At 39.6% G+C, this 12,741-nt stretch overlaps 1 protein-coding gene across 1 annotated transcript in view; it reads right to left on the bottom strand.

Annotated features, from left to right (window-relative positions):
* Positions 1-12,741, bottom strand: part of LOC111150638 (catsper channel auxiliary subunit epsilon) — a 142,644-nt gene that overhangs the window by 23,190 nt on the left and 106,713 nt on the right. Inside the window, exons 14-19 of the mRNA XM_022508125.1 lie at positions 9,505-9,563; positions 6,946-7,021; positions 5,223-5,275; positions 2,931-2,981; positions 2,510-2,543; positions 2,362-2,441 (exon numbers count right to left, since the gene is read on the bottom strand). Coding sequence (XP_022363833.1) covers positions 2,362-2,441; positions 2,510-2,543; positions 2,931-2,981; positions 5,223-5,275; positions 6,946-7,021; positions 9,505-9,563 — 353 coding nt within the window. The remainder of the gene's footprint in view (positions 1-2,361; positions 2,442-2,509; positions 2,544-2,930; positions 2,982-5,222; positions 5,276-6,945; positions 7,022-9,504; positions 9,564-12,741) is intronic.

Genomic DNA, 12,741 nt, shown 5'->3' with positions numbered 1-12,741 from the left:
AAATAAACTACAAAAATTTACTACTAATAAAAAACTATTTTGACGCTGTCAAAATAAAACACTTCTACACAGTGAAAGAAACAATGAACAAGGCTAAAATGCAACCTGTGGAATGGGAGAAGATATTTGCAAATGACGTATCTGATAAAGGGTTAGTATCCAAGACATAAAGAACTTATAAAACTCAACACCCCCCAAACCAATAATCCAGTTAAGGAAATGGGCAGTAGACATGAATAGACATTTCTCCAAAGAAGACATCCAGACGGCCAACAGACACCTGAAAAGATGCTCAACTTCACTCATCGTCAGGGAAACGCAAATCAAAACTACAATGAGAGACCACCTCACACCTGTCAGAATGACTAAAGTCAACAACATAAGAAATAACAGGTGTTGGTGAGGATGTGGAGAAAAAGGAATCCTTATGCACTGTTGGTGGGAATGAAAACTGGAGCAGCCACTGTGGAAAAAAATATGGGGTTTCCTAAAAAGTTAAAAATAGAAGTAGCTTACGATCCCACAATTTCACTACTGGGCATTTACCCAAAGAATACAAGAACACTAATTCAAAGGGATACATGCACCCCAATGTTTATAGTGGCGTTATTTATAACAGCCAAGATATGGAGCCTACCCAAGTATTCATTGATTTATGAATGGATAAAGATGTGTGTGTGTGTGTGTGTGTGTGTGTGTGTGTGTGTGTGTGTAATATTCCATTATATTTGTATACTAGAACATTTTTATTCAACTGTAAAAAAGAATGAAATCTTGTTATTTGTAATGACAGGGACAGAGCTAGAGAGTATAATGTTAAGCGAAATAAATCAGTCTGAGAGAGACAAAGGCCATATGATTTCACTCACATGTGGAATTTAAGAAACAAAACAAAAGAGCAAAGGGGGAAAAAATGGAGAGAGAGAGAAATCCAGAAACACTCTCTTAAATATAGAGTACCATCTGATGGTTATCAGAAGGGGTGGGTGGGGGGATGGGGGAAAGAGGTGATGGGGGATTAAGGAGTGTGCCTGTTGTGACGAGCACAGGGTGAAGTATGGAACTACTGAATTACTATATTATACACCTGAAACTAATGTAATGCTGTGTGTTAGCTCACTGGAATTAAAATAAAAACTTAAAACAAAACAAAGGAAAAAAATGAGGCCTCAGTGGAGGAAGGAGTGTCTAGGGTTACCAGGAAAAGTAGTGGCACCACTGGATGTCTAGAAGAGGATCAGAACTGCAGAAGACAGCAGATCAGCCTGACCAGCCTGACAGCCCAGAGGGCCTAGGACAGAGGGCCTGTAGGACAGTGATGTCGAGGGCACAGCACAGAATCCTCAAAGCGGCATGGGTGAGGAATGGTAGGCAGGACATGACGGTAAAGACCTTCTGGGTCCCTATAGGGAAAGCCCCCATAGCAAAACTAAATTGAAGCACCTGTCTTGGAACACTGAAAAAAAATTAAATTAAGATGTTAAAAAAAAAACCAAATGGAACACCTGAATCCTTATGTCACCCCTACCCACTCTGAGAGATCTCAGAAGTTGTTTCTAGCCTTAGAAAGCCCCAAAAGCTGGAAGCCTTGACCAAAGTTTTGATGTTTTTTACATAGAAATTTTGCTTCCAGTAATTTTTCCTAATGGCATATCTGGAGTGTGTCCAAACATGTACAGAAGGGAATATCCACCACCATTTTGTTTATAATAGCAAACAAATTTAGAAAATGGGTCATTTGTCTCCTATTCTTCTGTATTTTAAATTTTGTAACAAACAGTGTAAACTTTGTAATCATAAATCAAGAATAAAATTAAAGATGAAGGCAAAATAATAGAAAATTATTTGGAAAAGTCTTCCTCAGAGCATTTTATCCTATTATTACAAAATATTATTTGTAAGAATTAAGTTACAGATAACATTTTTGAAATCTCCCCATTATACCATCCCTATTAGTCATGTAGTTTCGTTCCTTGCAAGCTTTAAGTTATTGTTGGTCCATGGAAAGAAAAGTCATACGTCACCTGGGGAAGGTAGTTCCTATCAAACAGGCAGAGGTGCTGGTAGGAGCTTGGGGAGAGATTAGAGAGAATAAGGCAACGGTGAAGAGACCACCTGTATCACTGAGAAGAGCCTCAGCTGTCTTACCGGCCTTGTCTCAGCAGTGAAATGATAACCTCCCTCCACATGCAGGCACCATGGTAGTTCAACTTTGTATAACTAGTACGGAAAACTTAGAGATGCATATATCAAGTGCTCAAAAGTATTTGTTATTAAGTGCACAATTAATTAGCATTGTTTTCATACTTTCATTTTGAAACTTTCAAAGTAAGTTAAAAATTTTAGTGAGGATATACTTACAATTCAATCAAAGGGTGAAACATTTCTCCAAAACCAAGTCTCAGGGGGCAGCCGTATTTTTTCCAATTATATCTTACTCTCTAGAAAAGGAAAAATGCTTTAGTTATTTTCTATATTTGGCTGATTGATAAAATTATGCTTTTCTTACCAAGTTTTTAGATGGCTGATTCCTCAGATACGACCTGTAGGAAAGACATTTTTCATTACTTATTTTTCTTTCCTCTTTTAAAACTTATAAATTAAAAGCATTACTTTGTTCAGTAAGGAGGTATCACAAAAATTGATGACAAAATATTCCCCAGTTGTGTGGGGGTTAAATACACACTTCTAAATAATACATGTATTGAAGAAGAGATCTTTAGAGAAATTCAAAAAGATTTTGAACTAAATGGAAATGAAAACACAACTTATCAAAATTTGTGAGATGCAGCAAAAGCAGTGCCTAGAGGTAAATTTGTAGCAATGAACATATATATTAGAAAAGATTGATGTTAATAGGAATAAATACTGATTCTAAATTATTTGTACTAATAATGTAGAACAGTGCTTATGTTAAAAGTATTTCTTACTTTTCAATAATGTAAAAGAAATCATGCTGAAGACAGTCTTTTTTGTTAAACCTACAAAAAACAAAACATGATAAAGTTGTAATATCATTCCTTATACACTTGCACAAACATATAATCATTTAACTCCGTGATTCTCAAACTTGAGAGTATCACAGAATCATCACTTACTGAACTAGAATCCTGGGGTTAATGTGTGGCCTTAGCATTTCTTTTCTTTCTTTTTTTTTTTTAAAAGGTTTTATTTATTTATTTTAGAGAGAGAAAGTGCATGCACAAGAGTGGGGGTAGGAGCAGAGGGAGAGGGAGAGACAGAATCTCAAGCAGTCTCCATGCCCAGCAGAGAGCCCCATGCAGGCTTGATCTTACCACCCTGAGATCATGACCTGAGCCAAAATCGAGAGTCAGAACCTTAACCAACTGAGCCACCCAGGTGCACAATGGCCCTAGCATTTCTATTTTTTAAAAAATCAATATTTCTGAGGCCACCGGAATTTGAAACATACTGATTTATTTGTATTTGATACATGTGAAAAATTCAACGAAAATCTATCAAAATGAAGATAAATTTCTTTGGGCTATTTTTATTCCTCATAATTAAAAAACCCCACCAATTTCTAATTGCTGCTGGGGACGCAGTTGTGCAGTTAAGGAGCTACTTTAAGGATGCACCTAATTTCTGGTTAGTGGTCAGGCAAACATAGGCTATCAGGGTCTAGAAAATGATGTCTTCAGTAAGTTAAATTATTCATTTGATCATTTTTGCTGGCTGCTTCCACTGTAACTCAGAAGGAACCTTGATCACCACCATGTTTAGATAGATATTGGAAGTCTAGACCATTTCCTACAGTGAAGCTCAATATAGACCCCATGAGATGCCCTCCAAGGTGAATATCTCTCCTGTCACAGGAACCTTGGACTCCATAGGCCTCCTTTCATGACTGTGAAAACCTCAGGCCCACCCCAACTTGAATTCAAGGTCTTAGGGCCATTTTTAGGGTTCCAGAACAGTGAGTCATCGATTAAGAAGCCTGGAGTAAGGTTCTGAAATCTGTGTTTGTCAAACATGTTCTCCTGGTGGGGCTGATGAACAGCCCGCCTTTGACGATTGCCATCTAGACCCACCCAGAAATAGACTGAGATCGTGGTACTGCACGTGGCGGTCCTAGGAACTGATTCTGGTAACGTTGCATAGAGCAGTTATTCTCAAATTTTAATGCCCTTGCTCATCTCCGGGATATTTAGTTAAAATAGCCGTTCTCGCTCAGTGGGTATGGGACAAGGCCCAAGAACCTGAATTTCCAAGAAACTCCCAGCGATGCCAGTGCTGGTCCACAGACCATTCCAGAAGCAGGACGCCATGCGCTGCATAGATTAGTTAGCCTTTGTGCGTCCCGGAAAAGGAGTTGTGGGAAATGCACATCCCTTGCTGACTGAAATGGGAAAACTTGATTGTCAGTCTAGCAACTGATGGTTCCAACTGCGTACTCAAAAGATTAGGATAGCGGGTGAGTAGATACTTGTTTTGGATAAGAGCAAGTCATTCCACTTGGAGAAGAGTCTCCACTCCCCCACTCACCGCCACTCCTGACCACGGGAGAGGAGTCTATTAGGTACATCGCTATCTTAAGGACTCACTTCACCTCCACTGAATGGATTGTGCACAGGGACCTCGATTCTCCCCCATAGAGGAGCGAGCCTGCGGTGGCCAGGGGATGACAGAAATCAGTGTGCTTCATGGTGAACCCCGGTAAAAGCAAGAAAAGTCACACCTCGGGCTTCTCTGGAAGAAACCCCGGTGCATCTGTGATGTTTGCTCTAAAAGAACTTCCCACGGGTAATGGTGCAGGTTTTTCTGACGTGGACGTAAGCAATTCTGTGGCAGAAATGACGTAACTGGTTTGAGGAGGAGGCAAAGGAGACATAAGTGCTTCTCCTTCTTGTTTCTCGGGGAATGAGGGCTAGCCTGGAGAGCGAGAGAGGCAATGGTGACGGATGGAAACAGGATGGTTAAAAGGGAAGGTGGAGAAAAACGCTGGCCACAGGGAAAGAGGTTAATCCTTTTTCCCTGTTGGTATGATTCAGATGGAAGGTTTGACTTGGCCCAAAGTTCAAACAAATCGGGTTTGGACAAACTGTCAGTTCAGTTTCTGGATGCCCATGTCAGTTCAGTTTTCGGGTTTCATCGTGAACAAGCCAGTCATCAGGCTGATGGTACCACCGGCAATCGCTGTGCAGTTCACCATTTGTTTGAAAAGGCAAAGAGTAAGACAGGTCAAATGCAAATATACTTGCCCTTTAACAACAATGTATTTACTGGAATCACAGCCAACGGCTATTTGGAACACCTAAAATGGAGGAATTTAAGTGGTGAGACGCATGGTTACAATTCACATGAGCAAAAATGTCCCTACAGCGAAAAGCGATTACACTTTAGATTTGAAATAATCACCTTTCCAAGGTAGGGTTTTGTTACACTCTTTGGTGCTGTTTTACTCTTTCTTTTTGATCACATTTTTCCTGCCTTTGCTTCGTGTTGCCCTGTTGCTCACAAGGCTGGGAGGTTAGTTCTCTGCTTTTCCACATCGGTATTTCAGGAACTAACCGCATCTCCTCTTTCGCCAGCTTGGTTGTAACCGGGATCATCAACTCTGTTCTTCTAGCCTGTCCCTGACTCATGCATGACCATCTGGCTCTTCACTGACGTCTTTCTGACCAGAGAGCGGGCCGCTCCCTGACTAGGATGCCTATTTCTATTCCCATCTGGCTCCGGGACGCTTACCCACCGCAGGGCTAGACACCCCCCAGGCTTGCTAAGTGGGATCTAGACACTTGCTTTCAGTCTCAAACATGTGCTGTAGGTTGCATTTCTCCACAAAGTGAATCTGAAAGAACCTCTAATACTCCCTAACCCCGAAGAAGGATGTGGGGATCAGGAGGGTGGGGATAGAGAACCCTGTCCAGACAAGCTTGATGGATTTAAAGAGTTAAGTCTGCTAAACCCAGACCTCTCAGCCTTCACTGGAAAGGCACTCGATCTCAGACACAGGATCTGATTTGTTCTGTCAGCAACTCTACCCACAGTCCTTGGTGTCCCTTCATGACCAGATCTTTGGTTTTCCCTTCAAAGTGTTCCAAAGCATGGGCCTGCCCTTTGTCTTCACTAATCTATTCATGTGACACCCTTGGTTGACTGAGGTCCTCAAATCTTTCCGTCAAGACCCACCACCACTTGATCCCTTCTCTTCTGGGGCCCAGCTGACAAAACCCAGCAACCACGTCTAGGATTGGTCCTCGAGACAGAAATGCCGGTCGATAATGTGTTGGGGTGGTGTCATCGCTCCCTGGGAAAATTCCTGCTGGAAGGAATCACTAAGGCTTTCTGGGGACTGGCTGTTTCACGGGGCTCTGCTTTTGTAAACATGTCTTCCTGGAATGCCCTTGGTATCAGCCTGCTTACCTTCCACTTACTCTCCAACAATTGACGCCTCACCCTGCCCCTCCCCGGTCTGCCCACTCTTCTGCGCTCTCTGTGCTCTCTCATAACTGTGTGTCATACACCCTTAGACTAGCTTTGGTTTGCCCCTAAGGAAGAGCCTGTCTTTTCATCCTTGTAACTCCCGTTACCTACAAAGAGGCTGAAGCAAAGACACACAGTAGGTACACAATAAATTTTAGCTTTAAAATCTTTTTAAAAAGTTTTAAAAAGCCATCTCTGACAAACCGTATCCCACTTGAGTTCCCATTCATTTCAGTTTTCCTTTATACAGTTGTATCTCCTGGAACTAATCATTTTCTGCTTTTGCATGCGTTTCTACACCTCACTTTCCCTGGTAAGCCCTTGGAAGACAGAACTGTGGTCTGTCTCCAAAGTGAAATAATGCCCCCCCCGAGACATAGACACACACTTCCCTGGGGGGGCGGGGGGGCTCCTGTATGGCAGGCTGGTGGGGGTTCTCTTGCCCACCGCCTGCGGCTTTATTGAGGTAATGGTGTTGATCCCACCTCTGTCACTTACCTTTTGGGCGGTTGGACACGCTCTAGCATACTCACTAGGCCGAAACTGCACAAGCCGAAGGCCCGTGTTCTCGTCTCTAGGAGAAATGGCACGTGCAGGTGCTTAGAGAATCCCAAGGGAGGCAGGCACCATGCCTGCCTTCCCGTGGAGTCCATGGACCGTCCCATGGACACTGGATGACTGGCCCCCAGGAGGAATTCTAGAAGTCTGGGAGGGGGCTGTGGGGGTGACTGTTCTCCACTTCTGCTAAGGCACTGTGGTCACTCCCTGAAGTCACTCTTATTGCCCGGCGGGCTAGGGTAGGGTCGGCCCAATGGGAAACAGAGATGAGCGTCCATCAACATTTCCACCCCCCGCCTCTGCCCCGTTTCATTAACACCCTCCGTGGAGGAGGAGGCTGTGCGACTGACATCTGGTCCAGCTTTCCGATGACCTCAGAAGGGCACAGCTGCATTATTTGTTCTTTCTCTAGCCTCTGTGGGTCTTTTCCTCCTATCCATGACCCTTTTGGAACCATAAAGAATAAGTTATGAGATTAGTTTTCTGAGCCACATTATGCTGCTTATTATGATCTGAGTGGAAGCAAAAGCAAGGTCGAATTTCTAGGTTCTGAAGTGCCTAAGAATTGTTTTGTGCCCAGACAAAATGGGAGAGGTTGAAATTGCTGAAGAAGTTGTGAAAGTTTTATGGAGGCTCCCTGCTGAGTGTGGAGCCAGAGGGACTCGATCCCATGACCCTGACATCATGACCTGAGCTGAGATCAAGAGTATCAGTACTCCTGAGCTGAGATTGGAGTATCAGTAAAACTGCTAAGGTTTTTACTTTTTGAAAAAAACTGGGGAAAAACAAACCACAAACAAATGTTCTTTTTCTTCCAACATTCATCACATTTTAATATTTATTTATCTGTCATATATTGGGTATAAAGTATAATAAATGAGGATACGAATAGCACATTTTATATTTTTAAATCACTGTATCATATTTCATCAGTTCTAAGATACACATTTTTTCTCATTTAACAACCTTGAAATCAGGAAGCATCTTATAATTACGCCGGTTGTGGTTTGTTTTCCAGTGTGATGGAAACTTTGATTTGATAAATGCAGGAACATAGTCTGGGTCTATGAAGGACACTATAGTAAATATTGCATCTACAATTTTCTATACAAGTTTTCTTATAGAAAGATTTTTTATTCCCCATCACAGCTGACTTCAAAGCTTTTTGTATTTTTTGTCAAGTCTTGGACTGACCTGAAGTATCTTGGACAATCTGAAGTGTATTCAACAGCAACAGAATTCTGAGTAAATATCCATAAAACCAAAAATACCCCAAGGAACCCATAACAGTAGAAGCATCGAGAGAAAAGTGTTGGTGAGGGGCTGGGGATGAATTGAGCCTCCCTTGGCTACAGTCTGTAGAGCAGCCTTTCCTCTCTTCCCCTTCCTGACCAGAGAGTGACTCTACCACTTCATTCTGTTGTATTTTCTTTCTTTTTTTAAAGATCGATTTATTTATTTTAAAGAGAGAAAGAGAGCTGGGGGAGTGGCAGAGGGAGAGGGAGAGAATCCCAAGCAGACTCCCTGCTGAGTGTGTAGTCCGACATGGGGCTCGATGCCGTGACCCTGAGATCATGACCTGAGCTGAGATCAAGAGTTGGACACTCAACTGACTGAGCTGTTCAGGTGCCCTCCTGTTTTATTTTCTTAACTGCACATATAACTACTTGGAATTACCTTGTTCATTTATTTGGTTACTTGTTCTTTGTCTTCTCTCACTAGAGATATGGCCCATGATGGCAGGATTTCTTCTTACTTGTTCACCATGTGTTTTGAGCACCTACAAAGTGCTTGGCATAGAGCTCAAGCTCACTTGGGGGAGCAGCAGACTAAGGAAAAATGGACTTTTTCCTAGCAAAACAGTGTTATTTTTCCAGAAATCTATCGAATCAGGACATAATGATGGCCACAGAAATGCCTCAAGACACAATTCCAGGTCAGTTGTTTCCTCCAGATATGACGTGCTCATATGCTACCTATTCCAAGAGTCAAAGATGATGTTTTCTCTGATTCTACTCATAGTTAAATACCTACTCATATTAGAGTTCTAGTCTGCCCAAGGATAGTATGCAAAGACTTTGGGATAGGAATGAATGAGCACATGCTTGAAAATTAATGAATTAAGAAATAGCCCATTTTTCACTTGATGGATTGGGCCCACTGGATATCATAAACAACTGATGAATCACTAAACTCTACCTCTGAAATGAATACACTATATGTTAATTAATTGATTTTTAAGTAAAAAAAGAAATAGCCCATTTTCTGCATCTTCAGTTGGACAGATGGAAACCTCCAGATATGTTTCATGTAATTACAAGGAGCATTTTACATTTTTATACAGAATAATAATTTCACATCTAACCAAACACTTAAAAGAAATCTGAAATCTAGATATTTAAAATGTCATGAGGCCATGTAAGTAAAAGAATACCTACAAATCAATCGTCTCAATAGCACATTTCATATTGAATAGGTTTTTTTAAAAGTCATACTTACTGCAACTTGAAGTAGTCATCTACAGCCTCATAATTTACATTCTGGAAAAATGTGACTGTCTGGAAAAGAAAATGAGCATTTGTGTAAAACATGGAAACTGGGAATGGTGACAATGAATACTTTCAGGACAGATTTAAACCTTTCTTTAGGTAAGAAAAAGAATATATTTAGCACTTTTTTCAACTTCTTTGCTTTTCTATCTCAGAAACTCCAATTATGGACATATTAGATTTCATTTGTTACATTTTTCTTATTTTCTCTTCTAATTGTATCTTAGGAAGCTCTTTTATTTACATTGCTTCTCTTTCCCTCTTCACTTACTTCTGTCATTGCAATATTTCTATTTTCATTTACGTCCTGCTGTGCAGCCAGTGCACTCCCATTTCCTGATCCCGTTGTCTCTGGACCTTTTCATTTTTTCTTTGAGGTTTTTAAATAATTAAAGATATAATGTTGTCAGTAATTTTTGAGACTATGAGGAATTATTTGCCTGAACCTTCTTCTCTTGTTTTTGAGTAATTAAAAAAAAAAACTCATTTGCCTTTTTGTGTGTGTTCCTTGTGATTTTCTTCCATCTGGGGCATGTTTTATCTCAAGTTTCAGCATCCCAGAAGGTTTCTATCTTTTCAGGGTAAAGCCATTTACAGAATATGTGTGATATTAGGGGCAAAAAATTATACGCCTCTTATAAAGCATGCTAACTGTAGTTACATTCTTAAAGCATGGTAACTATAGTCCTTATAACCCCTAAATTATCTTTTTGGTGGTAGTTCTTTGTTAGTAGATAGAGAGATAGGTGATAGATAGATAGATATGGTTATCTTCAGAGAGATAATTTGGTTCTGGCTAATCTGGTGTGATTAGAAGAGACCTTGTACCTCTAAACCAACCTTTGCAAAAAATCTTACTTCTGAGACAAGGTTTATTTTTTCATATGTTGGATGCTAAGTGGTATGACACAAAATATACAATCTTTCATGATAAAAATTTGAAGGCTGTGGAGGTTATTACATCAAAAGTAAATCTAGTTCATGTTCAAGAAAAGGAGCTAATTGTCAAGTTTCCACTTGTGTTCTATTGTACACCATACTTTTTCTTCATATGTAATCATTAAAATAACTTTATAAAGGTGTTCCTGCATGCAATTAGGCTTGAAGATTTTTAAATTTTTCTTTTGTGAAATGTAAGCATATTCTCTAAGTTTTGCTTATCAATTGTCACTTAAGTGGTGCTCAAACTTGGGTCTGTAACTCAACCAACATGTATGTGTATTATTTTGGATTATAATCACTGAAAATATTTACCCAGAGGAACTATTTAAAAAATATATTTTGTGGATGTAATCATCTGTTTCATAATTATTTCATCATAAATGTTAAGAAATGATTTGGAGACTTTCATTTCTAGGAGCAGCAGGTAGGTTCTATGGACAAACTTTTGCTCTTAAAATCAAACATATGAGCACTGAGTGTTAAATACAACAGATGAATCACTGAACTCTGCCTCTGAAACTAATAATACACTATATGTTCATCAAATGAATATAAATAAAATAAAACCAAAACAAAATAAACATATCACAAAACCTACAAACTGCAGGCCTTTAAGAGTCACCTTGAAAGCACCAAATAACTAGCAAGAGAGTGGGAACTATTAGCCCGAAGACAGGGAAATTAGGAACCTTTAGAATAAAGCAGAATACCAGAGCCCAGAGTCTACTTTCAGCCTAAAGGCATTTGTCAATCTAGTCAGGAGAGGGGTAATTCAAGATAGAGAATCACATTGGATATCCTCCCTACATTAACCTGAGTTATCAGAAGCCTATATTCTCAGGTTTAAGAGTAAATCAGGATTAAATCTGTGCCCTCCTTAACCCTTCAGTGACGTCAGTAACTAGGTGATCAGAAAAAGTAAGAAGTGTTTGTTCTAACAATTGGTGGCCAAGAGTAGGTTCTTGTATGGCGTTATATCCCAGAATTGTTTGCCTGGAAGACTCAGGGGATTTAAAGAAGTTCAAGGAAGTAGTGTCCCCAGATGTGCCCCTGACCGTGGTGAACACAGGTCATCTAAAGATCAGGATGTATTCTTATTCGACATCAGGGAATTCTTATGAATACTTTCACAAGTGGGTCGCGGGGTGGCACAGTCGGTTGAGCATCTGACTCTCAGTTTCAGCTCACGTTATGATCTCAGGGTGCTGAGATCGATCCTCATGTGGGTAGTTAAAAATTTTTTTTTTTTAAACCAGAAGGGACAAATAGAAAACAAATGGTCAAACGGTAGACTTAAACTCAGCCATATAAAAAAAAAATTACATGAATGTACCCAATGAGGAGGTAAAAATGTTCAGATTGAATGAATAAAATCTAATTTAAAAAAACCTTAAAGACACAGATGGTTGATATTAAAAGAATATTAAATATTAAAAGAAAAGAAGATACATTGTGCTAACATTATTCTAAAGAAGGTTGGAGTGGTTCTATAAATATCACACAAAGTAGATTTTAGAGCAAAAAATTATCACTAGAGGAAAAGGGGTCATTTCATAGTGATACAGGAATTCATTCATCAAAAGGGAATAATTCTAAATGATTATGCTGAGTGAAAGAAGGCAGATAAAACAGAGTGCATACTGTATGTTTCCATTTGTATAAAATTCTAGAAAAACAAACTAATGTATAGTGATAGGAAGCAGATTAGTGGTTGCCTAGTAATGGGGAATTGAAGGAGGGATGGTTGACAAAGGAGCATGAAGAAACTTTGAGGGGTGGACATGGACATTATCTTGATTGTGGTTGTAATTTCATGGGTGTATTCATATATCACATTTTATCAAACACAATATATGCAATTTATTTTATGCCAATTATACAAAAATAAAACAAAAAGATAGTCTATGAGATGCCAAAAAATTCAGTAAGAAAAGGCACACAACCCTATCAAAAAAGTGACAAAACTTGAGTTGCACAGAAGTGGGAATCCACATAGCCAATAAACACGTGGAAAATTGTTTAACCTCATTAAAAAGAAGAGAATAACAAAAAAATAACACACACATTAGTTGGGCAAAAATTAAGGTCTGACTATACCAATTATTGGCATAAATACTAAAACCTCCAACTTTGAGATGACATCACGGAAGAACATTTTCGTTACTTAGGGACAGGAAAAGATATCTTTTGACACAAAAAGCAATAGCCATAAACAAAAAAATCTTTATCAAAATTAAAAAATTCT

The sequence above is a fragment of the Enhydra lutris genome, unplaced genomic scaffold (assembly GCF_002288905.1).
Source record: "Enhydra lutris kenyoni isolate GAN:26980312 unplaced genomic scaffold, ASM228890v2 scaffoldscaffold24, whole genome shotgun sequence".
NCBI lineage: Eukaryota > Metazoa > Chordata > Mammalia > Carnivora > Mustelidae > Enhydra > Enhydra lutris.
This window is presented reverse-complemented; position numbering and strand designations above follow the sequence as displayed.